This window comes from Cricetulus griseus, chromosome 4, assembly GCF_003668045.3.
Source record: "Cricetulus griseus strain 17A/GY chromosome 4, alternate assembly CriGri-PICRH-1.0, whole genome shotgun sequence".
Classification (NCBI taxonomy): Eukaryota; Metazoa; Chordata; class Mammalia; order Rodentia; family Cricetidae; genus Cricetulus; species Cricetulus griseus.
In genome coordinates, this window is record NC_048597.1 from 71,690,364 (window position 1) to 71,717,367 (window position 27,004).

The 27,004-nt window shown below is 48.4% G+C and overlaps 1 protein-coding gene across 3 annotated transcripts; it reads right to left on the reverse strand.

Annotated features, from left to right (window-relative positions):
* Positions 1 to 166: 166 nt before the first annotated feature.
* Smpd4 (sphingomyelin phosphodiesterase 4) lies at positions 167 to 26,465 on the reverse strand. Of its 3 annotated transcripts, XM_027413165.2 has the most exons (20): positions 26,359 to 26,465; positions 23,880 to 23,960; positions 21,440 to 21,526; positions 20,566 to 20,708; positions 20,403 to 20,478; positions 19,802 to 19,910; positions 19,649 to 19,701; positions 19,384 to 19,535; positions 16,432 to 16,561; positions 12,214 to 12,285; positions 8,803 to 8,889; positions 5,531 to 5,676; positions 4,688 to 4,778; positions 4,224 to 4,324; positions 3,521 to 3,684; positions 2,817 to 3,013; positions 2,342 to 2,575; positions 2,094 to 2,225; positions 1,822 to 1,950; positions 167 to 1,636 (listed from the first exon to the last, which is right to left on the reverse strand). In XM_027413165.2, the coding sequence occupies exons 1-20, from the start codon at positions 26,437 to 26,439 to the stop codon at positions 1,307 to 1,309; spliced, it is 2,595 nt and encodes an 864-aa protein (XP_027268966.1). In that variant the 5' UTR covers positions 26,440 to 26,465; the 3' UTR covers positions 167 to 1,306. The 3 variants fall into 3 exon arrangements, with proteins under 3 accessions (XP_027268966.1, XP_027268967.1, XP_027268969.1); XM_027413166.2 differs by lacking the exon at positions 23,880 to 23,960 and having other exon boundaries at positions 26,359 to 26,454; XM_027413168.2 differs by lacking the exon at positions 8,803 to 8,889 and having other exon boundaries at positions 1,307 to 1,636.
* Between the last annotated feature and the right edge of the window lie 539 nt (positions 26,466 to 27,004).

Sequence of the window (27,004 nt, forward strand, 5' to 3'; positions counted from 1 at the left end):
GCTCTCTTGTGACACCCAGTGTTAAAGTGAATCTCATCGGCAACTCCCAGGCAGAAAGGATTACATGAAGTAAAGAGGTGCCACCATGTCCAGTAGCTTGCTCCATAGTTCCTGAGTGCCCGGGGACCCCATGCAGGCAAATGTGTTAAAGACTGAGCCCAGACAGTGAGTCTCCAAAGAATGTTTTATTCGGATCCTTGGTCAGTTATGTTTTGGGCAGACTTCTGGTCATGGGTCCCATGATGTATTCTGAAATTACATTGAAATACAAAGTCCAGTACTAAAACTTTAAAAAAAAAATTTTGTTTTGTTTTTTCTTAAAAACCAGCCGTATACACCAGAACAAAGGATTGCCCTTTAAAAACACTGTGGAGATGCTGCTGTTGCTAGTGTCACCTGTGGGATGAAGAGGAGGCCTTTGGTATCTGAGCTTTTTGCTGTGAATATGTTGTTCTTTCATACAGGTATTGCGACAAAGGTGACCTTCCCTTAAAGTAAGTCCTCGGTTTTACAAATGAAACCAACACTGTTGCATTTTATGTCCACAGAAGCTGGTAGGACCCAACTCCATCCCCAAGCGGCTTGAGGACCAGCGGCCATCTTCAATACTTGCCCGTCACTTGGCACTGTGGGGCCTGGAACCCACTCTGAGTAACACCTCACTTAATGGCTTGTGGACCATGCACCAGGCCCTGACCTGTCATGCCTGCTGCTGAGCGTCTCTAGGGGCTGACTAGCTGGGGGAACAAAGACCAAAGGCAGTAGCAAAATTGATGTTTACAGTGAATCAAGAGCTGACTTTTCTGTTTCTCCTTTGGAGGGATGTGGAGCTGCTGTCTGGTATTTCACGGAGAGAGAAGATATCACAACCCATTCTGCACACCTCACAGAGAGGCCTAGGCAGAATCAGCTCCCACAAAGTCCAGCCCTAGAGGCTGTTTGGGCATACTAGTTCCTGAGCTCTGCACAGAAAAACAGTAAAATGGTTACCAAGGCCCTGATTACTAGCCCAGCTGCTTGTGGGACCTTGGGCTGAAGGTGAGGACCCATGGTCAACACTGATTGTCCTACAGATGGCTCCTGAACCTGACATCATCCCTTCCATGCCTGGTCTGGACCACTGTCCCTTCCTACTTTAGGTTCTTCTGAATAACTCCATCTTTGTAGGGAAACCACTCCCAAGAACTCTGAAGATGACCAGACCCTGTATTCCTGGCTTCGAAGCAGCCTGCGAAGGGCCTCTCAGACCCAGGACAGGGTCAAATGAAAATTCCCTTAAGTCTGACCAGGAGAGATGGTCGGCAGGTCAGAGCTGGTGCAGCTTCCCCCTCTCAGTGAGCAGTGTCATAGCTACGGCATAGAGAAGGTAGCCGAGGATCAGGAGCAAGGAGCAGGGCAGGGGCCCAATGCAGAACAGAGAGGCCACAAAGAAAGCCATCAGGAGCAGGAGCAGTGTCCGGTAACTGCCCAGGAAACGCAGGCTGAGCCTGGGGCCCCGGGCAGGACTGGTCACCGGCCTCCGGCCCACAGGACTCAGCAGGTGTCTATTGCTCAGTGCTGACTCGGTGAGGTGATAGCGACAGAAGCTGCCAAGGAAGTCATTCCGGGAGCACAGAGCTGCCATCTGGCCTGCAAACTGAGTAAGAAACAAGGATTCAGCAGCATTGGGGACAGCAAACACCCTCTCTTCAGGCTGCCTCTAGGACTAGGTGCTTTCCACGGGCTCACTATCAGGGCTGTGAAGGGCAAGATGCTGTTTAGGGCAGGAGCACTCTGGATGCAATGTCCAGAAGCATCCCGGCTGCCCCTGGGCTCACTTACTCTGTGGTTGATGGCAGAGGACAGCCGGAAGAGTGCTCGGACCAGACTGGTGATTTCATAGCTCCGGATGGGCTGCAGCTCTAAGTCCCCCTGGTACTCAATTTCAAACCTTCGCAGACCATTAATGATCTAAAAACCCAGGCAGTGGGGAAAGTTCCAAAAATACATCTTGGCAAACAACACGGGGAAGGGGGTAGGGGAAGCCAAGGACAGATCGTGTGACCATTATGCGCCCCCATTGACAGAGGTGTAGTGGCCTGTTCGTGACCTACCTGGTAGCGACCCAGGGGTGTAAGGATGAGCCCTTCTTCCCCCACAATGCAATCTGGTAGCTGCTGCTTTCCATTCTCATCCCGTGAGTTCCCCAGGGCAAGCGTGAGTTGGGCCAGCTGGGCTTCACTGAGCTGCCAAAGAGAAGAAAGGCTTCTGCTTTCAGAGGGAATTTCAAAAGGAAGGAAGGGGAGAGCTCTTCACCCCCACCGGAGTGAGTCCCTCACAGAGCGAACTGTGTAGGACATACTCGGAAAATCTGACGGAGGTACTCCAGGGCCTTCTCCAGGTACTCATCTGTCTTGCGGACACTGTCCTGACCCATCTCATCCAGGTCATTGCCTGGGTAGCAGCTATTTGGGTCTGTGGTGCCAAAGCCCAGCCATGACAAGAAGGAATGGCTAGCTGGGCTCTCCGCATACTGATCAGAGATGGACTTGGCAGTCTGCTTGGCCTGTGTGATGAGCTGAGCAAGGCGTAAGACCTGCAAGGGAGACACAGGCATGACAAATGGGCTCAAGGGGACACCCAAGGAGGCGTCACTGCCATTTGGGCAAGGTGGCCCTGGGGAACTAGCTCTACGAAGAATGCCCACCCAGAGCAAAAACTGACATTTGCTGGGCATTGGTGGCGCACGCCTTTAATCCCAGCACTTGGGAGGCAGAGGCAGGCGGATCTTCATTGCTTCAGGGACCTCACATAAGGATGGACCTTTGGCCACTCACCAGGGTCCGGACTTCAGGACCAAACATTGGGGTGTATTTGCAGTCTTGGCCCTCCAGGCTGTAGACATGGCTCTTCACCTTGAATGAGGCATCTGTCACAACCGGGGGCCATGATGACAGGAAGCTGCTGGTGACTGTGAAATGCCGATGTTGGCGGTGGGGAATGATGAGTTCTGGCTCCAGGAACAGCTGTTCTCCTAGAAAGCAAGATACAAGCCAAATCTGGAACCTGCTTCCTGGGAGCTACTGGTAGAATTCCAGAACATTTTCTCAGGATCCTGAAGAACTGTGACAATGCTGTACCTCCAAGGCCTACCTGAGTACTGTCTTAGGGGATTGTAGCTTGAGGACCCAGGCCCAGCAACACCAACAGTAGACAAGTACTAGGAGAGCAAGAGCAGCCAACGCCTGTCATTGCCCACCAGTTTACAGGAACAGCAGTTCTGAGAGAGTTGCAGCTTAGAGCTCCACTGCCCATCTTTGAGTTCAGTACAGTCATTACCTGGCTGCCAGCACTAGGAACGGGAGAGTCAACCAAGCTCGGAGCTTTTATTACACTTCTGATGTGCCCTCAAAGTTCCCAAGCCAGCCTGTTCTAAGCCACAGTGAAAGTCCTTGAGTCCCGCAGCACCTTTGGGTTCCTCCGCCCTCTTCAGCACCTCAGGTCCTAGCTCAGTAGAGCTGGCCCAAGGCTGAAGACTCACCTTTCTGGATCATCTCGGTCAGGTTGGGTTGAGCAAAGACCTTAGCCACTCGGAAAACCATGAGTGCGTTCTTGGGGCTGACCAGGTCTGTGCGGAGTGCACGATTCAGGAAGCTCACAAACAGCTTGGTGTACATCAGCAGGTTTTCCTGGATGAAAGGTGCCCTGGAGAAGTGGCAGGATGGGGCAAGCCAGAGGAAGACTATGCTATAGACCTCTTGTTGGAGGACAGAGCCACACTGGTCCTTACTCTGTACAGCTCACCCCCTCCTGACTCCCCCAGCTGCTGCTGCCATACAAGGGAGTCACAGACATTAGGCAGGAGAGGAGTGGAACACCTTAGTCCTCTGGTATGACTGGGCATCGAACATACAACCCTTCTCAAGAGGGCATGAGAATCACAGCAAGTTCTGTTGGGACAGGATATGAAGGGGAAGACCAAGACCTGGGAGATGAAAGGCCATTGTGACCCCAGCCCCACAGGAATGTAAGAGAACGGGGACACGGCAGCTGCTCTATGCTGCTAAGGGTGAAATGGGGGCCTTTGGGATGATCATGAAGCCAGGCTAGATCAAGGCAAGGAGATGGGGTTCAAGGTCACTTCATGCCCATTTTGTAAGACTGAAGCACCACACACCCAGGCAGCACACTTCTGCACAAGAGGACAGTGGCATCACCAGGGCAGATGGGCTGGAGGCACTCACCATTTCTCTGACACACATCGTGGCTGGGAATCACTGCTCTGAGCCTGCTTCTCAGGGGCATACCTCCATGGCTGCAGGTAGCTCAGCCACATCTCCAGAACCTAGTGAGGGACATATGCACCCTGAAGGCACTTGACTTTCAGGCACATCCTTTGATGGTCTGGGCCTGCTCCAAAGATAGTCCATAAAAAGATCCCACTGGGCCTGGACTTTTCCCCAACTTCAACGTAGATGCCTCCAGGAACACGCTGTAGAAACTCAGTACCTCAGGCCAGCCCCTTGGGGAGGGCCATGGGAGCTGAGCATGGTTCTTCTGTCCCCAGGAGTCAATAGTATGGCAAAACTCACCAAGGCTTCATCTCTAAGGCCTATGATGACAGCCCTCCTGTCAGCCCACCCCACAGGCTGCCAGCATCATGGCACAGAGGGCATGAGTGAGGGAAAGGGCGGGGGCAGTTGCTTACAGCTCTGAAGGATGCATCCAGAGGCCAGTGGCCGAAACAGTGCTGCAGGAAGACATATAACTTCTGCTGGACAAACCGTGGCACTGCAGCCCTGTGGGGGAGGGTCATGAGCTGTCACTTGCCCAGGGTGGCGTGCCTGCTCACAGGGCCAGCCCTGGCCTGCAAGTCTGTTCTCCCAGTAGGAAACACCGAGCACTCCCCTGAGGGGCTATCTGTTTCTAGCTCTGTTCTCCAGAGGGGAGCAGAGGTCAAGAACACAGTATGTACATTGTCTTTGATGTCAGACCCTGGCATCAGCCTGCCCCCTGGCTGAGGAAGGGGTTAGACAGAACAGCAAGGCTGGCCAGTAGCCCTTCCCACTGCATAGTGAGCATCCGGAGTAGTGTTGCTCTGCATGTATACCTTTATGCCAGAAGAGGGCACCAGATCCCACCATAGATGGGTGTGAGCCACCAGGTGTTTGCTGAGAATTGAACTCAGGACCTCTGGAAAGCAGCTTAACCTCTGATCCATCTCTTTAGCCTCCAAAGTGGTGGTTCCCAACCTGTGGGTCGTGACCCCTTTGGGGCTTACATTATGATTCATAACAGTAGCAAAATTACAGTTATGAAGTAGCAACAAATAACTTTATAGTTGGGGTCACCACAACATGGGGAACTGTACTAAAGGGTCACAGCATTAGGAAGGTTGTGAACCTCTGGCCTAGAGGGCAGGCTTTAAGAGCAGAAGCAGCTAGGCAGCCCCAGCCCTCTGGCCTCTGGCCTCAAATATGCCAACAGGGATCAGTCACAGTGGGCATAAGGCAAACAGAGGCCTAGGAGCCCTAGCACATCCTACACCCACCGCTTGAATTCCTCCAGGGGGCTGGTGGCATGGGAGTGTGTCGACGGTGAAGCCTGGTCTGGCTTCAGGCTGTTGGCAAAGGCGTGCAGGTGCTTGAGCAGCAGACGCACCACCAGCACGTGCTCCTCAGTAGGCGTGAAGGACTCCTAGGGAGGAGGGGGTCAAGGCCACATGAGATCTCATGGTTCTGCAGCCTCACAGGAAACCAGCACCAGGCCAGGAAGGTCACCCTTGTGCTGCTGGATCTACACTGACACCAGCTCAGAGCACTGAGGCATGTGACCTTGTGCCTGCCCTGGGTGGGCTGGTGAAGCAGACAGTCAGCAAAGAGCACCTCATACCCCACCTTGGCAACATCTGGCCATGCACCCTCAGATACTGCAGCCTGTGCTGGGCCTCCAGAGGGTGAGAACAGGTAGGCCACTAGCCCACCTAGGCTCTGGATCAAAAGGTTGTCTGGCTGCCTCCCAACACATTCAAAAGCTCACCTTGCTCAAGTGAGAGTGTTTCTTTTCTCCCCAGTTCCTTCTCCAGCCACAAGCTCAGGCCTGCCCAGCTGCCTGTCCTAGTCACAACCAGACGGGGACTTAACCCTGGAGGAAGCCAGGGAGTTACTTCCACCACTGCCAGTAGATCTAGAGTCAGCTAAAGTCCCCAGGACTAGAGCTTTCATCCTCAAGCTTGTGAGGTGAGCTTTAGACCCTCACAAACACAAAATCTTTGGACCACAAGTAGTCTCTCTGGTTGTTGAGCATCACCTGGGAGTAGGTAGTGCTTGTCGGGCAAGGAGTAGAGATACCACCTGGAGTCAGGAGTGAGTTTAGTCAGGCAAACCCCCTCCCCTGCATCTTTTGGGCCCTGATGACTTGTGGGGCTGGCAAAGGGTTTGGCCCTGTGGTACACATGAGTCCAGGAGACCATACACAGGCTCTATGTACAGCAATGTCCACTTAGGCCTCCCTGTCATTAAAATGCTTCCACAACAGTTGGACATGACGGCACACACTTACAATCCCAGCATTTGGGAGGCAAAGACAGGGAACTTGTAAGTTCTAGGCTATCACAGGCTACACATCAGGCCAGCCAAGGCTACATGATAAACTGTCTCAGAAAGAAGGGCAGAAAAGGCCCCACACCCAGGTCACACCACACTAGCTATAAGAGGGCTGTTCTCTTCTGCTTATCTAGAACTTTAAAGTCTTCCTGGAGGACATCCTGCTTCCAAGGAAGAACAGATGAGACCGTCTACACCCTCTGAAACAGGAGATCTAACCTAATTCCCACTTTGCAACATTAACAAGGCGGGCCTGGTGATCTTGACGATCACCATCTCATCAGGGCTCTGACCTCAGGAGGGGCCAATCCCATCATATGATCAGTGGTTTAATGGTTCACATCCAGAGCCAGTGCCATAAAGCCAGCCAGGTTCTGCAAGACCTTAGCCACTGAACTGCCCTGCCAGCCTGGGCTTTTTGAGACAGTCCCACCATGTAGCTCAGATTGACCTCAAAGTGGCAGCCTGCCTGCCTCCTCACAAGTGCTGATCTAGTTTGGTCTCAAAAGCACTTGTCTCCTGCCATGAAGCCAGTCAGCATTATAGCCATCATCAGATGTACCCCTCTTCCACTCTGGACCAGCACTGAGTGAAAACAAAAGCAAAACCCTTTTTGTCTTGTTTGTTTGTTTTTTCAAGACAGGGTTTCTCTGTGTAGCCTTGGCTATCCTCAAACTCACAGAGTTCCTCCTGCCTCTGCCCACAGAGTGCTAGAATTAAAGGTGTGCACCACCACTGCTCGGCCCTTTTTGTCTTTATAATTGACTAGTTTATGACACTGTTAATAATAGAAAATGGACTAGAACATATAATAGTAACACAGACTAATCAATACTAATGACTACAGCTCCTGCTCATCCCCTCTACATACAGCTCCTCTCCTGGCAGCTGTTCTGACACCTGAGCAGTGACATCAGCTCAGTCCCTCAGCTTAGAAAGCAAACAGCACCATCTCAGGAGCCACAGGCCATCTCCCCCAGCAGCAAGCACTGCCTTATCTTACCTAGCTTTTCATGGAGGTTCTAGATGACCAGCCCTAGGCACCCTTCCCAGTCAATGTCCTCCCCTCTCCTATGGAGTTGGATGGGGGGGGCTCACATTCTAGAGGGGCATTACAGGTGACTCCCGTGCCATCTGCATTTTCCTTCTTTTTCTTTTTTTGGTTTCTTTCTTTTTTGGGTTTTTGAGACAGGGTTTCTCTGTGTAGCCTTGGCTGTCCTGGCACTCACTCCGTAGACCAGGCTGGCCTGGAACTCACAGAGATCTGCCTGACTCTGCCTCCCAAGTGCTGGGATTAAAGGCGTGCGCTACCAACGCCCAGCCCATCTGCACTTTCTAATGACAAGAGGATGTGCTCCCAAAGCCCATAGCAACTCCCACCGTGCCCAGCCTCCTTGGGCTCATCTTCATAGCTTCTGCTAAGGGGTCTTCCCTGGAAACTGCTTCACTGCTGAGCCCTCCCACGGGAGCTCACAAGCTGCTGCATCTGAGCAGGAACCCCACTGTGAGAAGCATTTATTATCCAATGCCAGCAACACGCACTGTTTTTTTTTTTTTCATCTTTGCTCTTCCCCAGGGTAAATCAGACACAGCCCTGTTTTGGAGCACATCTCCACATTTCTATGGTTTCACACAAATCAGCCAACTCCACTCCCCTAAATACCTGAGTTCTGAGCTTCACTCGACTGACTGACCTCAAATCCATTCACACACTGGTCATTTCTGCCTACGCAGGCAGCCATCTCCATGAGGTCACCACTTGCTCTCATTTGCCTCTGAGTCTGTAAGTGGCTGGGGCCTAAGGGCTCTGGGGGAAACCCATGTTCTCCCTACTCTCTTCAGGCTGGGTAACATCTCTGAACAGGGCAGGAGTCACATTACACATAAGTCCTCTGTGTAGTCAGACCACTGCAAGGCTCCCTGACAAATCCTGAGAAGTTGAGACAGCTCTGCAGGCTAGGGGCAGAGGAGGAAGATTCCATAATCTATGGCCAGCCTCGCATAGCCACAGGACCATACACCAAAACCAGGCTAGCCTGAAAACCCGTAGGGCAAGTCAAGCTAAAGGAACTGGGCCTGCCTCTAACACATGGGTGTCATTTTGCTCAGGACTCTCTCTTAGGGACCACAGCAACTCTCTCTTCTGGGAGACCCTTACTGTACCAACACACACTCTTGCGCCACCTTGGGGCAGGGGAAGGGAAGGAAAGGCCAGTACTTGATAGGCGTGGAGGGCCTGGAGGCTGGGTTGGGCAGGGCTGTGGAGGGCGCTGGAGACATTGAGTCGGTAGTGTAGAACCTCCAACTGAGAGACAACAAACAGAGAAAGGCCAAGAAGAGGCAGATAGGAGAACATACAGGGTGGGGAAGGGAAAGGGGTAAGGACAGGGGAAGGGAGGTGGGGAGAGAAAACATGAGGAGCCCAGGAGAAAGAACAAAGGAGAAAAAACAAAAAACAAGAACAAAAGTTCATCAGTGGCAATACCCAACAAACTGCCCAGCAGCCCTGGTCACCCGCAGGCAAGCCCCAGCTGAGACAGATGAACCCTCAGGATCCCCTACACAGCTGGTCAGCCCTCACAGGATCCCCTACACAGCTGGTCAGCCCTCGAAGGATCAGCAAGAAGTCCTGGGCTGCTGGGGATGAAGGCCTCAGCAGCTCTGAGGCCTGCAGTTATGTTTTTCCAGAAGCATAACACTGTCCCACTGATATGCACATCAGGGTCTCACTGTCACTGTGTGATTATATATATATGACAATGTATGTACATCAGGATCTCAGATTATATATATATATATATATATATATATATATATATATATATATGACAACGTATGCACATCAGGGACATGATGCTGCTACCAAGGTCTACAAGTCGAGGCTCAGAAAAGAAACCTCTGAGCCAAGCACAGAAGGGCTAGAGGGAGGGGGTTGCAACTGGCCCTCTGTATATATGGGATCCATATGGACTTGACCAACCTAATTTAAAATATTTTAGAAAGGCATCTGTCCTGAATGTATGTGTACATGAGCTATTATAAGTAACCTTAAGTATTTTGTTTTGAAACAGGGTCTCACATTGCAGCCTATATGGTCCTGGAGCTTGCAATTCTTCTGCCTCAGCCTCTTGTGTGCCAGGATTACAGGCACATGTAGGGAAAACCTTAAAGCAGGATAGTCAGTTATGTGCAAGAGCATTTTATTACAGGGGAATAAATGGTGCAAAGATCTAGAATCCTGAGAAGCAGACTCTGAGACTGTCCCTTGATACTGAATGAGGAAGTACTGAGGAACAAAAAGTTTACCAAATTCGTTGGGAATACAGCTCAGTGGAGAGCATGCCTAGCAATGTGTGAGGCCCGTTCAACTCCCAGTACCAGGAAAAGGAAAGAGGGGACCTATTCACCAAATCGGTAGCTAAGTATATAACAAAACCAATTCTCATACATCTAAAACCCATAAATATCCTTCCATGAATGGTTCTCTCCAATCTAAGCAGGGGGACCAGGCTCAGTCCAACAGGCTGCTCTCTGTCCCTACACTAGAAACTGCTAAAGGCGGGCACTTACTAGCTACAACTGGAGAGACAGACTTCTCTACCTCTTGTCTCTCAGGGAAGGAACCCCCACGAACCTGATAGTCATATTCCCCTAGAGGCTGGGGCAGCCCAGGACAGCAGAGATAACAGCCAAGCCAGCAAGCCTCCCAGCCCCACCCAAGCACCCTCTACCCTACCTCCCTCACCACTGCCTACTAAAGCACTCCTTCATCAAAGCACAGCCAATGCCAGCGCAGTCATGCCCCACAAAGGTCATGCCCTATCAGCATGCCCACCAACCACAGGAGAGAAAAGAATGGACTTGCCAGACACTGAGGAGCCTCCAATAAGGTGAGCAAACACCCTTCCTTCCTCACAGGCTTCCTCTGTGCCAGACCCCAGGCTCAACTGCAGTGCTCCGAAAGGAACCTGCAGGCCACAGCCAGCACTGACCCCAGTCACTGAGAGTGAACATGGACTCTGGACCCAGTCTGACCAGAGTGGACTCCAGGTGCCACATTTCATGCATGGGGCAGTCAGGGCTTGGTGGGGACTGGAGGGGATTTCTAGAAGGTACAATACAGGTCCCAGTAACAGAATGAACTGTGGAGGAGGGCAACTACTGCAGCTGTCTTTCCTGGTTTCCAGCCACTGGAAACCTCTGGGTTCTATGTTCTCGCAGGAGAAGGCAGAGAAGTACAGCTGGCCAAGGAGCAGCAACCTTCCCAGCACACCTCACCCACCCAAGGTCTGGCCAAGAAGAAGCAACTGTGGGGACAAGAAGGAAGTCCTCTTCCCCACACAGAGATAGCCCACAGATTCTTCACTCTGACCAGAGAAGACAAAAAGGCCTTTTTGGTTGGCTCTTTAGAGCGTGTGTGGCTTCCACTCACTGGAAAGACAGCAAGAGTGACAGGAAGACACTGCAGCAAAGCAAGCCTACCTCATCAAGGCCAAGCCATGTAAGCAAGGCTGAGCCAGCTATGGGCTGGGAACCTGGAGAAACCCAGTCCCAGCCTTCTGCATGTTAGCCGAGAGCATGAGCAAGTCTGGCTGGAAGCAGGAAGGGTGTCACAGGCTCTCCATGGTGCCCAAGGCCCAGAAGAAACCTTCAGCCTTTCCCTGTCCTCCTTCTCCAATGTGATGCTATGAATAGACATTAAGGGGGCTTTGCACTTTGAGGGTAGTGGGCGTCGCCATCTCCAACACAGTAGAATGTTGGAGTCACAGAAATGACTACAGGGATGCTGTGGTAGCAGGACCCAGGGTCACTACTGAGTTACAGGACACACTTCTCAATGTGAGTACCATCATCCACACACTCTTCATTTTAAAGGAAGTGCTTGAGAAGTCACCTGGCAGTGACAAAAATCAGTCTACAGAGTAAGAAGATACAAGCAGCAGTATGTGCTGATGCTGCCTATATGTGACTCTATGACTCTCAACGCCCACCAGGCCACTCGCTAACAGAACAAAATCATTTTACTCTGACCAGCCACTAGAGTACTTGCCTAAGGGACACCACCACCAAGAGGTCTCAGGGACTCTGGCACCTCCATATCTCTGCAAATGAGTATGCTACCCAGGAGGGAAGGCAAGGGAAAAGGCGGAGGGAGAAGCAAGCCAGGCCACATGCAAGAGGGTCCCAGAGCCCACACATCACAAATGGCTGCTTGCTGGTGCTCTGCAAATCTGAGCGGCAAGCAGGCCAAAGAGGCGTAAGGTCACCATAGTATATAGGGGCCTGCTCAGGACCACCTGAGAGGATCAGGGCACTGCTGACAGCAGCAGAAAAACTGGACATGAATCCCAAATGGACTCATAGCTTTCTCTGTCCCAGAAGACCAAGATCATCAGACCTGAGCCATTCCCAGTGGTGGGAAGGGACTGTGGAGCTGTACAGCAAGGACTTCAAAGAGGACAGACCTCAGGCTCAAGGGTCACTTATGTACAGTATCCAGGTGAAGGGTGAACAATGGGCTTCTGCTTCCCTCCATCAAAGCTGAGACAAGTGACTCATGCTGAAGACAAGATACAGCAGGCTAGCAAGGGCAGGAGACAGGAATGGATTAATAACCACAGAAACATACCTTGGCATGAGGGGACTGCATTTTTTGGTACATCTCCAGGGAATAATGATGAAGCCACATTTCAACAAAAACCTGCAAAAAGACATTAACTGATCAAATTGTCAACAGGGCACTACACCATCAGATGGTGAAGTCTTTCCAACAAATGGTGCTGGAAACAGGCTGACCACATACCAAAGAAGCAAGCTGTGAGGTACCTGACCCCACACACAAGAATTAATGCAAAATGGAATGCTGGCCTATGTACAAGAGCTAAAACCACAAAACTCAGAAGAAAACATGGGAGGAGCATGGCCATAACTTCTTTGAAATGACTATATATATATATATATATATGTGTGTGTATACACACACACACACACACACACACACACACACACACACACCAGGAATGTTACCAAAAACAAAGCTTTTGTGCAACAAAGACACTTTACTAGAGTGAAAGCAATCTACAAAACAGAAAACAGCCAGGCGGCAGTGAAGCACTCCTTCAATCCCAGCACTTAAGAGGCAGAAGCAGGCAGATCTCTGTGAATCTGAGGCCAGTCTGGTCTACAAGAGTTCTAGGACAGCCAGGACTGTTACACAGAGAACCCTGTCTCAAAAAAACAAACTAAACCAAACAAACAACAACCCTCAAGGCTGGCTGTGGTGAGGAAAAAAACCTCAACCGAAACACCCAATGCTCACAATCTAATTAAAAATGCACATATGTCTCCTCTCCTCCAAATAAGATAGACAAAAGCCAATAAGCATAAAAAGACAGCCAACATTGCTAGCCATTAGGGAAATGTAAATCAAATGGCACCACTTTATACCCACTGAGTGGCTACAGCAGCTACTCTGTTCCCATGAACAGCTTACAAGCTCTGTAACTACTGTTCTAAAGAATCTGTTGCCTTCTTTTGATTTTTTTTTAAAGATTTTATTTAATTTTATTTCATGTGCATTGGTGTTTTATCTGCATTCATGTCTGTGTAAGGATGTTGGATCCTTTGGAACTATAAGTTACAGACAGTTATGAGCGCCATGTGGGTGTTGGGAATTGAACCCTGGTCCTCTAGAAGAGCAGCCAGTACTCTTAACCACTGAGCCATCTCTCCAGCCCCCCTGCTGCCCTATTTCCCATGTGAAAAAAACAGAACCCCATGTACTCTGGGGGGGGGGGCGCTATAAAACAGAAAACAGTAGTAAGCAGAACTACCATGTGACCTTGCAATGTTATTTATAAATACATTATACCCCCAAAATCTAAAAGCATGCGGGGCGGGGGTGGGAGGCACTGGAGAGATAGATGGCTGTGGATAAGCACTTGTTGCTCTTCCAGAGGATCTTGGTTCAGTCAGTTCCCAGCACCCTCTAAGGCAGTTCAGATTCAAAACTCTTCTGGCCTCTGTACTTAAATGGCATATACTCACACATTCATATACACATAAATAAAAGTAACACTAAATAAATCTAGAAGTAAATAATTGTACATCAACATCACAGCAGGCTAATACTCCCAATAGCTAAAAAGCAAACATACCCCAAATGTCTACAGACAGATGAATGGATATAGTCATCTAACCATTAAAAATGAGAGATTAGAGACAAGGTCTTACTATGAAGTGCAGGCTGGCCTTGAACTTAGATCCTTGGGTCTCAGCTACTTAAATTTGGGATTACTAGGATGTGATACCAAGTCCAGCACAAGGAAGGAAATTCTGATCATGCTACAAGAATGAGGACATTGTGTTTAAAAAAAAAAAAAAAAAAAAAAAAAAAGGCAAATGAGTCACAAAAAATATTTCAGCCAGGCGGTGGCAGTGCACACCTTTAACCCTGGCACTCGGGATGCAGAGGCAGGCAGATCTCTGTTAGAGGCTAGCCCTGTCTATAGAGCTAGTTCCAGGACAAGCTTCAAAGCTACAGAGAAACCCTGTTTTGGAAAAAAAAAGTAAATAAATTCATGTAATGTAGATAAATCATCTAGAAACAAGGTGCCTAGATTAATACAAACTGAAGCAAAATAGTGTTTCCTGGAACAAGACAGAAAGGAAAATGGAGAACAGCGAAAAGGGTTAATTTGTTTTTCAAGAAAGCTCAGGGAGCAATTATAAGAGCCAGAGGTCAGGGAGAACTGGAGTCCAGTGTCTTCTGGACATGACAGGACCACTGTACTCATGAACTCCAGCACAAGATCAGCACAAAACCACACTAGCCAACATCCCAGCATGGAGAGAGGACCTCACAAGCTAACTAACTACCCTAACTAAGGAGCTTCCAACCACTGATGACTTCTGGGAGTGTGTGGGGGGAGTGCTCTTTGGTGGTGTAGCTCTCTGCAGGTCAAATGAGCTCCAGGGGATAGCTCCATTCTCACAAGTACGTGGGCAGCACAAAATGGGCTCAGTGAGTTACAAAGGCAAAAAAGTAAGGGAGAGAAAGAGGAAAGAAGGAAAAGCAAGCACCGGAAAGCTGGGAGAAGTAGGGGAATTGGGGAGCAGATCTGGGAGGAGTAGTGGGGATAAGTGCTCCAAATACACTGTATGCATGTATGGAATTCTCAAAAGTTAGTAAAATTATATATTTAACCATTATATTTAATGCAATTTGGAGGGGCTCAGCAGTTAAGAGTACCTGCTACTGCTGAGTGTTGGTGGCGCACACCTTTAATCCCAGCACTTAGGAGGCAGTGGCAGGTGGATCTCTGTGAGTCGGGGCTAGTCTGGTCTACAGAGCGAGTTCCAGGAGAGCTGGGTCTGTTTCACAGAGACACCCTGTCTCCAAAAACCAGAGTACTTGCTACTGTTGCAATGATTGAGTTCCCAGCAGCCATACAGTGCTTACAGCCATCTGTAGCTCCTTTCCAGGGAAGCTGATGCCCTCTCCTGGCACATGGTACACATAAACTCGCAAAGGCACACACACAGGTGCATACACTTTTTAAAAGTGTATCACGTGCACAGCAATCAATGTACTCAGTACTTAGTACTACTTGAAAATGGTTAAGATGCACTTAGCGGGCACTGGAGAGATGGCTCAGAGGTTAAGAGCACTGACTGCTCTTCCAGAGGTCCTGAGTTCGGTTCCCAGCAATCACATGGTGGCTCACAACCATCCGTTATGAGATCTGGTGCCCTCTTCTGGTGTGCAGATATACAAGGAAGCAGAATGTTGTATACATAATAAATAAAATCTTAAAAAAAAAAATACTTAAAAAAAAAAAAAAAAAAGATGCACTTAGGAGGCTGAGGTACATGGATATGAAGTTCTAAGCCAGCCTGGAGTACATAGAAAGCATCTCAAAAAAACAAAAACCCAAAAGTAAAAAAGTTAAGATGATAAAGTTCATGTTATATATTTTTTTTCTACAATCAATATTTTATAAAAAATAAAAAGAAATGGTGCTCTGGTTCAGGAAACAGAACCCTCCTACTCTTCTGTCCTCATGGCAGATCCCGTGAGCCATCTGTACCAACACAAACTCCTCTGGGAACACTGATGACAATGGCCTACAAGGTCAACTATGAAAATAAGTAGGAGGCTTCTAAAAGCACAGCACCCCATGTTCCAGTTGTGTAAAGTTGGGGACTGAATTCCAGCCTATCCAGTCTCTGTCAGGAGGAACACTAGCTACCACAGCAGCCCCAGAATCCAGCCCAGGAATAAGCTGATCTCCCAGACACGGGGACATGGAAGAGGGTCCCCGAGGGCCTCAGTCCTTCCACTTGTATCTTCTGCTCAATGGGTGGGAGCTCACCGATGACCAAGGTGGTGGTGTTGGGGGCCCTCACACCTTCTTTGTATGATGCAGCATCATACAAAGAAATCTCTACAGCAGAACCTAATATCCAACAAAGGAAACCAACACTAGCAACACACACCAGTGTCAGGGAAATAAGAGAGGACACATGGAACATGTTCATAGATGGATTCATTGGAAACCAAAAGCCCGGTGAATGAATATATCCTTGTGAGAAAAAAAAAAAAAAAAAAAAAAAAAAAAAACCACTGTGGACAAGGACAAGGGAATCTGTGACAGAAACACTGTCTATGACACTTAGCAGTTTCTCCTCCTCATCTGCTATCTAAATGCCACAGCAAGAAAATGTCATTTAGACCCAGCCTCCAGCTGACTAGGTGTCTTTGGGATTTGTGCCCCACAGGGTGGAAGGTGTTAGCTAAGTAGTTTGCTCTGAAAGAGAAGCAGGGACTGGCTTCCTTTGTTTTTACCTGGAGCAGAGTTTCTGAGCGCCAGATCTCATGGGACGCAGGGTCTGCATTCACAGATGTCTGATGAGAGATGTGTCGCTTCAAAAGGCTAGTGTGGAGACCATAGGAGGCAAAGGGCATGGCTGGTGTCCTAACAGGAGATACAGAGACAACAGTAAGTTAGGGACCCCTGCTGACACCAAAATCAATGATACCAATAGTCAACTACAGCATACTGAATCACACAGTGCCACAAGGTCCATACTGATACACTTGACATCTTTACTAAGAACTGTCCAAAAGCAAACGGGATTCTAAAAAAGCCATGAAATCAGAATGTCACAACTTAACAGCATGCTCTATTAATAACTATGTGATTTAGAAAAGCAGATGCTAGCATAAATGACAATTTAACATTCTTTCCCACCAAGTCCTTGATCCAGGTAGAGTACATATTTGAATTTATAGTAGAAAAACCTGGTTAACATTCTTAAGCACAATGACCAAGCACCTATTACCACTAATGGAGCACAGGGATGGCAAAGATCTGATAGGACACTTGGAAGAACTCGGTACTACTGTGGTGGACCTAGGCATGAGCAGATACCCAAGGAAGAGAGTATTTACATCCACCCTGGCAAAAACACATAGGGACCTCTGCCACAGCAAGGCAGTACAGGAGGGATAAGGGACCAAGGGCTACAGAGATGACTTCTGTCCTAGTTGGTTTTTTGTCAACTCAACAAGTTGGAGTTATCTGGGAAGAGGAAGCTTAATTGAAAAAAAAAAAAAAAAGGCATCAAACTGCCTATAGCAAGTCTGCATGCATCTTCTTGTTTAACAGTTGATAAAGGAAGGTCCAGCCTAAGGAGGGTGGGGGCAGGACCACCCCTGTGCAGGGAGTCCTCAGTTGCATTAGAAAGTAGGCTGAACAAGCCGTGAGGAGCAAGCTAGTATAAAGTGTTGCTCCATAGTTTCTGCTTTAGTTCCTGCCGACTTCCCTGAGTGATGGAGATGAGACAGACCCTTTCCTCCCCACACTGCTGTACTCATAGTCTGTATCACAGCAATAGAAATCCAAGACAAGACCAGGCATTGGTGGAGCACGCCTTTAATCCCAGCACATGGGAGGCAGAGGCAGGTGGATATCTGTGAGTTTAAGGCCAGCTTGGTCTACAGAGTGAGTTCCAGGACAGGCTCCAAAACAATACAGAGAAACCCTGTCTCGGAAAAAAAAGAAAGAAAGAAAGAAAGAAAGAAAGAAAGAAAGAAAGAAAGAAAGAAAGAAAGAAAGAAAGAAAAGAAAAGAAAAAAAGAAATCCCAGACAACTGTGCACAGTGAGTAGCCAGCAAGTACCAGATTCAGCCAGCAGACATGGGTGGAGTAGCTAGTGCTGAACACTAACAGTCTCTTAAGATCTGACAATGGCTTAGCAGCATACCAGCCTCCCAAGGTGGACAAATGCACTGTGCTCAATCAAGAAGAATATGATGGCCTTTAGGAAACACAATGGAATACCAAATGGTCTAGGGAAGCCAGGCATATTTGTAACCCAACACTCAGGAGTTGGAAACAAAAGGGTCATGAATTTGAAGGCAGCCTAGGCTACACAGTGTGAGTGACAAGACAAAACAAAACAACCATATATCCTTTATAAACAGAGGGCCATAGCTGTGTCAACAATTTGGAAATCTGGGTTAAAAAGCCTGTGAAAGTTCTATCTGGCAACTTTTCTTTATGTGTGACATTTCTTCAAAATAAAAAGTTAAAGCAAGTTAACAAACTATGCCCAGGCAATCACTTAGCACCTGAATTCCACCTTGGAGAGATTAGGAATTTACTGGACCTCCAAGACCTCCTCCTTAGCTATAGCACTACCAATGTATCAGGGTCATGTCACCAGCCGTCACCACCTCAGCAGCCTCACCTCCCAGGTCTCCTCCGTATTTTGAGGGCATTTGCCCACATGGTGAGTTGTAGATGAAGGCATGCCTGGTATGCAAATACCAGCAGACATGGACTGAACCAGAGCCTGCATCAGTGCCTGCCTACAGTCTCCTAGAACAGGTAGTGGGTCAATGAGGTCAGGGAGGGAGCAGAGAATCTCAGACAACTGCTGCTGGGGCAGAAAGGTTCCTAAGGAGAACGATCAAGAGGCTCTGGGCTAAGGGCCCATTAAAATCTTAGAAAAGGCCAGACAGTGGTGGCGCACACCTTTAATCCCAGCGCTCAGGAGGCAGAGGCAGTTGGATCTGTGTGAGTTCAAGTCCAGCTTGTTCTAAAGAGCAAGTTCCAGGACAGCCAGAACTGTTACACAGAGAAACCCGTCTTGAAAAACAAAAACAAAATAGAAAAGGGCTGGAGAGATGTCTCAGTGGTTAGGAACACTGGCTGCTCTTCCAGAGGACTTGTGTTCAATTCCCTATCCCCATGGCATTCCATAACTGTCTGTTACTCCAGACAGGGAACCTGACACCCATGGCAAAACACCAACACACACTAATAATAAATAAATAACCTTAGAAAAACCCCAAACTGTTGCCTCCAAGTGTACTGTACGCCAAGTGTACATGCTGTACTATGCAGCAGTATAGCATTACTCTTAGCTTGTGGCCTGGCACAAAAAGCTTTGAAGCCCAGGCTCTCCCCTTTGACCCCCCCCTCCACTGATTTCTATGTACAATGATCTCTTTTGAACACAAGACAACCCTTCCCTCTCCACTCTACTCACTGCCTTAGTAAGACTCAGAAGCCATCTGCAGTGAGGGCTACTCCATGGCAAGGCCTTGTCAATGAGGCCAGAAACAAGTCTTACCCCCTTCCTGTCTTTGTCAGGGCAAGGGAAGTTGAGAATTGGACCCCAGAAAGTTTGGGGAACCTTGGACACAGATACCAATACTTAACTGGGCAATTCCACTAATGAGGCCACTCCCAGCAGAAGAACCAGGTCTTAATAGTCAAGGCAGCCTTACCTGGGAGCTGGTGAGGGGCTGGATCCCCCTGGACTGGAGGAGAGTGGTGGAGGCACACTGCCTTCAGTGGGCAGGAACCACGACAGGTACCTGTCCACCAGGATGAAATAGGCACAGTCTGAAGTACGAACATGGAGGGACATAGGCATTGGCTAGAAAACCAAAATTGTTATTAGTGCTGTAAGCACTGGCATTTACAAGGCTGAGCCCTGGCCCTTCACTGTGGGGTCTGTACAAGCCACATTCAGAGGTATCCCTTCATTACCTTTTGAGAGATGAGGCTCAAAGCAAAGAAGAACATATAGTATTCAAATGGATCTGGTGACAGTGTCAAGGGGCAAATACAGAGGTAGTAGACCACCTTCCAGTGTCCTGGCCACTCACTCAACCTCCCATACCTTGGGCCACCAAAGGATACTGAGAGCTAGGTTCAAGCCAAGGCCTCCAGTGGGGGGAAATTGGACCTTGTTGTGGTACAGAGGACTGTCAGGAAGGACATTCTCCTGGATGGATGCCTTCACAGGGCCCTGCAAAGAGAGGAAGATTGGTGGGCAATCAACAACATGGTACCCTCCAGCTGCTGCAGTCTTTGAAGGCTGCTGAGGCAGACACCAACACAAAGATCCTGCTTTACGGATACAGGGTCTGACCTCTCTGGGCAGGGCTTTGCTTAGAATTTTCCTCTAGCCCTCATAAAGCTTCACACACATCAGTGTGGTAACTGGGTGTTTTTAAGTCCTACCTCCTGTTTCTCACACCTCTTGAGCATCACACTGCAACCTTCCCTGAAGGTCTAGAGACTCAGGAGAACAGGGTAATACAGTCACATGGGCCTGCCTGTTATGTGAGCCACCGCACAGTACAGTCTCCATCAGCAACTTGTAATGAATTTTTAAAAATGTCACACTGGAACTTGTAAACTGTGATGCTCTAAGGCCCTGAGAGACCTCCCTGCCCAGCCACCTATCTGGCCCTCTGCTCCCCAGTGCTGCTCACCACCATGGCCATGGCTTACTCACAGGAAGGTAGCAGACAGGAAAGTCAAAGTTATAGTCTTCAGCTTGAAGCTTATAAACCAACTTCATCATGGGGCCACTGAACACAAGATTTAAAAAGGAAAGGGGGGTCTGTCAACATGAGGAAGTACTCAGCCCCCCCTTCTCAAGCAGGAAACCTACCTACCTTGGGTCTAGAAATTCCATTGCTATGCTGTACTCCACAGGGTTCACACGCCCCTGGAGGCATCGGAGATTCCAACCAACAAGGACACCATCCAGGCTGCCAAAGATGCTCTCCACCAGCCATGGGAAGATGGCATGCAATTCCTGAAACAGTGTACAGTGAGTTAGTTGGCATGCTCACTGAGGACCAGTGCCCATCCTGTCTCTGTTCTAGTTTGCAACATACACTACCTGCCTGAGGTCACTCTGATATAGGGCCACAGAAGCTCTGCTGCAATGGTGAAGAGTGAACTCTTCCACTATTGTCACATAACACACCAACTTAGATTTGGGCCAATTCGGTGTTGGTGGCTCACACTTTTAATCCCAGCATTCGGGAGGCAGAGGCAGGTGGATCTATGTGAGTTCGAGGCCAACCTGGTCTACAAAGTTACACAGAGAAACCCTGTCTCAAACCCCCACCCCCCCCAAAAAAAAAATCACTGAAACGTAATGTAACAGCAGTATTAATTTGGTGTCCAGGACAACTTTAGGGGCTCATCAATTCCAGTGTGTATTAAATTCACATTTTCAAATTATTTATATCAGAGGTTCTCAATTTCAGTACTATGGATATTTGGGGCTGGATACTTTGTTGTTGTTTCTGAGACAATGTCTCACAAAACCCAGGTGGGCCTTGAACTCCTGATCCTTCTGCCTTACAAGTGTTGGGACTACAGTATGCATTACTATGCCAGGCTTTAGGCTGGATACTTATTGTTGCAGGGAGCTGTCCTGTGTATTGTAGGATGTTTCTAGCATTTCTGGCTTCAAACCACTACAGACATTCAAGGATTATAGGAGATACCCAAAGGGAGCTGCAAGCAAAGCTGTACCTTGGCTGGAAAATCCTCAATGACTTTCACCAAGTCTTGGCAGCGCTGTGCAAAGGGCTTATTTAGAGAGTCAGCTTTCAGGGTAGCCTAGAAGATAGTGAGAAGAAAGGTAGTAAACAGTGTCTGCAAACAGTCTTCCTCTAATCAAGAGAAACATAAGCAATGAGTCCACCACTTCAGGCAAAGGCCCACAGGAAGCTTCTAGAAGAGAGACACTATATAATTCTACCACCTGTAGACCAGAAATTCTCAGGTGCTCTTTTAGGCATTCTGTTACTTCAGAGTGCTGCATCACCAAAAGGAAACTGACTCCCATTGGCCCACAAACAGGGTCAGCATTCGATCAGCCCCACAGTTAGAACAGGATCCCTGGTGTATGGAGGACCTTTACGCAGTTCACAGGTGTTGAGTTTATACACAGGAGACGCAAACTACCCACCTCCTCAAGCACCCATGATTGTACCCCTCCTTCCTTTTTTTTTTCATCTTTCTTTCTTTCTTTCTTTCTTTCTTTTTTTTTTTTTTTTTTTTTTTGAGGCAGGATTTCTCTGTGTAGCCCTAGCTGTCCTGAAACTCACTCTGTAGACCAGGCTATCCTAGAACTCACAGAGATCCACCTGCCTCAGCCTCCTGAGTATTGGGATTAAAGGAGTACACCAGTACCACCCAGCCACCTCTTTTCTCTTAACCAGTGGACAGCAACTTACTGGAGTCAAGACCATAAAAAAAAATATAAGGCAATGATGTAGTTAAATTATAAACTCAATCTGAAACTACAAATGGCCTCTGTCAACTCAATATTCATCAAGACAACCAATAAGATAGAGAAACACTCAGGACAGAAACCAAGGAGATCTACTAAGGTCATGGGATGTGGGGATAACACATTGACTCCATGGAGCAAACAGACTGAGATCAGGAAATGCTAGACTTTCAACAAGCAGGCTTGAACCACGCCAGTCTAATGCCCTGACCACCTCCAAACAAGGAACTGCATGGGGCCTATAGCAGAGAGGCAAATCTGACTATTAAGGCCATGGGCCAAGCCAGCTGGCTCCAAAGGTGTACACTAAGGAAGAATATTCCATTTTGTTTTTGTTTTTCAAGACAGGGGTTCTCTGTATAACAGCCCTAGCTGTCCTGGAACCTGCTCTGTAGACGAGGCTGGGCTCAAACTCACAGAGATCCACCTGCCTCTGCCTTCTGGGTGCTGGGATTAAAGGTGTGCGCCAGGCGATGGTGGTGCATGTCTTTAATCCCAGCACTCAGGGAGGCAGAGGCAGGAGGATCTCTGTGAGTTCGAGGCCAGCCTGGTCTACAGAGTAAGTTCTAGGAGAGCCAAGGCTACACAGAGAAACCCTGTCTCAAAAAAACAGAAAAAAAAAAAAGTTTACAAAACATATCTTCTGGGAACTGAAATGAAAAATCTTTTTTTTTTTTTTTTTTTTTTTCTGAGACAGAGTTTTTCTATGTAGCCTTGGGTGTCCTGGAACTCCCTTTGTAGACCAGGCTGTCCTCAAACTCACTGAGATCTGCCTGCCTCTGCCTCCCAAGTGCTGGGATTAATGGCATTGGTCACCACCGCCTGGTGAAACAAAGAACTTTTCATCACTCACATCTGTCTCACATTCTGCTTTCCTAGCTTCCTATTCTAATCTTTAAATTAGAGCCCTAATGGCAGCAGTGTCCCTTTAGTTTTCACTGATAACAATTATACACATAGAGTTTATGCATCACGACCACTCTGATACATATTCTCACTTTGGGGACTCAGGAAAATAACATTTGAATCAACTCTTGTTTTTGTTTGCAAATGGCTGTTCATCACGTAGCTCTGGCTGACTAGGAATTCACTATGTAGCCCAGGCTGGCCTCAAACTCTTTACAATCTTCCAATCTCAGCCTCCCCAGTACTGGCTGAATCAACCAACTTGGTGAATGAGAAAATTAGAGTTCAGAGATTAAATACATGCAACATCCTGCACTAAGAGAAGGCATAGAAAGTATTCTAACACTGATTTTGGTATTGTTTCCTATTTAAAAAAGAAAAAAAATCAGTAGAGAGTTTTTCAAGTCGGCTGAGTACGGCGGCACATGCCCACTATAATCCCAGCATTTGGGGAACTGAGGCAGGAAGGACTAGACTTCAAGAGGCCTGCACAGCCAGGCGTGGTAGTGCATTCATTTAATCACAGCACTTAGGAGGCAGAGGCAGTTGCATCTGTGAGCTCAAAGCCAATCTGGTCTACATGGCAAGTTCCATGACATCAGAGCTACATATAGAGACCCTGTCTCAAAAAGCAAAGAAACAGGGCAGCGTGGCACTATAGCAAGGCTCCTTGTCCCCTAAAAATGAGTCTTCCAATTAGCAGAAAGAAGCCCTAAGTCTCTCAGCTACAGAACCATCAACAGCACACTTCCAAAGGCAGCTGACACTTACCAGGAGGAAGCTGGGCTGTTGTAGGTGAGGGAACGCCATAGCAGCCTCTGGGAAGGCAGAAATGGCTGCCTTAGGGAACCACTGTGGAAAAACAAAGACAAAAATCTCCACATCTTCTGTACAACAGATTAGACAATTTCACAATGCCCAGGAGAACAGATGTTGAACTCAGCACAAATCACACCACATCTGCCTTTGACTTCTAAAATGCAATACGCATACATACCACAGTAGCCACAAAGTTAACTCTGAAACACTTGCTAGATGTCAGGACTGGTTTAAAAGCTTTCCATTTATTTCCTTATCTAATTACCCGTGACCATCACCAAGAGTCTTCTTGCTTGGCTATTCAATCAAACGCACATCTAAGCACTGTTGGACAGAATCAACTGAAGTACAATGTCAGTGTACTTTAAGATAGAAAGCAGAGTCCAGCTAGAAGTTAAGATCTCAAACTGGATTCTGAGAACCATTTGAAAAAGCTTGGAAGCATATCTCCCCTTCGAGCCTGCAGATTTCGGCCCTTCTAAGGCCCCACGCAGATAGTTCACTATGGCATGAAAAAACAAAAGACCCAGAGACAGATTTTGGGGTTCAAGCTTCAAGCTGAAGGTCAGAAAAGCAAAGCAACAGGCCACTAGCTCTTACCTCTCTCTACCTCAGCTCAGTCCAAAGGGGCGATCCTCAGACTGCTCCCAATTTCACTTCTCCTCAGATTCACTCAGACTGCTATGCTCTCCTCAATGTGGCTAGAGACTAAACTCTCAAACTGAATGCCAGCTCTGAGACCCTGCTCCTGTCTTATATGCCTCCCTAATGCTGGGATTCAAGGTGTGTGATCCCTGATGCTGAGATCACCTTTGTGTGAGCTGTTTCTTTTGGGACTGGATCAAGTTCATGTAGTCAGCGTGGTCTTGAACTAACAGAGATCTGTCTACCTCTCAATCCTGAGTCCTGGGATCAAAGGTGTGTATCACCACTGCCTGATCTCTAAAACTTGAGGCTGGCTTTTTTTTCTGAATCCTCAGGCAAGCTTTAATAAATCATAAATAATATATCACCACACCTCACATATGTCTGGACTTGTGACTATGTAACTAAGAAAAAGCAAATACAAAAGGTGCTAAGTTAGGAAGAATAGAAAGAACACCTTCACAACCCCCCCCAGGCTGACACAAATACGGTAACAGGTAGAGAACGGCAAGATTTCTCAACACCCCACCAGTATGCAGCAGAGCAAAGACTTCAGTAAACTCCTTACAAGTCTCTTATTTGAAAGAGAAGGGCAAAGCATATAACGTGCTCTTTGCAAAAAATGAAGAGCAAGTTCTAGGAAGCCTTTGAAATGGCCAACAAAAATCAGGAATAGCTCTGCCAATTCCTACCTCTCTGTGCCCGTGGTCTGAAACACTAAATAATCCTAGTTAGGGCAGAGAGGAAACTTGCCTTCCACTGGTAAACCAGTGCTATCCTTTCTGACACACCTCTGCCCACTTCAGGAGTAAAGTTGCCAGGGTGGCAACTGGCAGTCTGTGAGGAAAGAAGTTGCGCAGTAGGAGCTGAAGGGAGTTGCAGTTTTGAGGAGACCACCAGTCTTTGACATTGACAAGAGAATCACTTCCCAGGTTTTCCCAATCCCTAAACTAGCTATCAGTTTCAGTGTTAAGGAAAATTTAAAATGTTTCAGTCTGACCCACATTGCAAACTACTCCAAAATGTGTGGACTATTTGATAAGGGCGGAGCTCTAGAGGCGACAAGTAACTCTGTCCTCACAGAAAGCAGGCAGCTGAAAGTGAGGGCCAGAGATGTCAAACGTGGGTCTTTCCACAACTCCTACCCACTCGTTAGACCCAGTCAGCCACCACCCCCCTGTGCCAGTGTGCACGCAGTGACAAAGGCGATCGCGTCACCCGACCCCTCAATACCCACTTTCTTCGAGCGCTGCTTCCAACTCTCTTGTTGAGGTTGCTAACGATTGCGAGTCAACGCTCTCAGGCCAAACTTATCGCGCCACAGCCAAGACCTCCTTTGGCTGTCCCCATTTATTGATCACAATTGTTCTATACGCAAAGTTTCGAGACTACCCTATTACAGAGGCGGAAACAGAGGCTCGGAGAAGTCAGAAGGTAGAACCTGGACCCACACCGAGTTCTACGACCAACATCGCTAGCTGAGCCCAAGGCTCAATTTTTCACCCCAAGTCCTCCCTCCCTCCCTCCCTCAACTCCCGCATCGAGCGTTCACCGAGCCTCTACCGGGACTGCCTGTGCGGACCACGCAGGAAGGCGGCAGAAAGGCATGGCCCTGGGGGTGGCGTGAGGGTGCAGCTGGGCCCTCAGCTGCCCGCCGGCCCCGCTCAGGCGGAGCGGCCGGGAGGCCCGAGTCCCACGGCTCGAGGGGGAACGGAGCCGGCCTCGGCGGGGACTCGAGGAAACAGCACGGTGCGGGGCTGCCTCGCGCGTGGCTCCCGCCACTCACCTGCCGGACGGATGGCACAAATCTCGAGCTTCTCCGAAATGGAAGCCGCCATTCGGCCACTGGGCGCCGCAATGTCGTCATCAAGCGGCGCCGGACGCCACGCCCCCTTGGCTTGGCGGGAATCAGAGTAAGGTCTGAAACGCAGAGGAAAGCCAAGAAGTACACTTCCAGAAAAATAGATGTAGGCGCCGGGCGTTGGTGGTACACGCTCTTAATCCCAGCACTCGGAAGACAGAGGCAGAGGCAGGCGGATCTCTGTGAGTTCCAGGCCAGCTTGGTCTACAAGAAAAATAGATATAAGCAAAAGTTCTCTACACATGACTTCACTGACACAGAAACAGTCCGGAGAATTAAAACTGGGTCTATATGAAATTAAAAGTTCCTACAAAGGAAATTAAGTACAGCCAGCTTAAAGAATGGGAGAAAAACCTTTCCCAGCTGTACTTGGGGGCGGGGAAGGTGATGTTAATATCTAGAATGTATAAAGAACTACGAAAATTAAGCACCCAAACAACCAATCGATAAATAGGCAAACATGAGCCGACAGTTCCCCCAAAGAAACATGGGGCAGGAGAGGTGGCCTCCAAAGGACCCCAACGCCCATATCTGCATATGTAGTAAAACAGCAGGGATGTAGGTGTGGGCT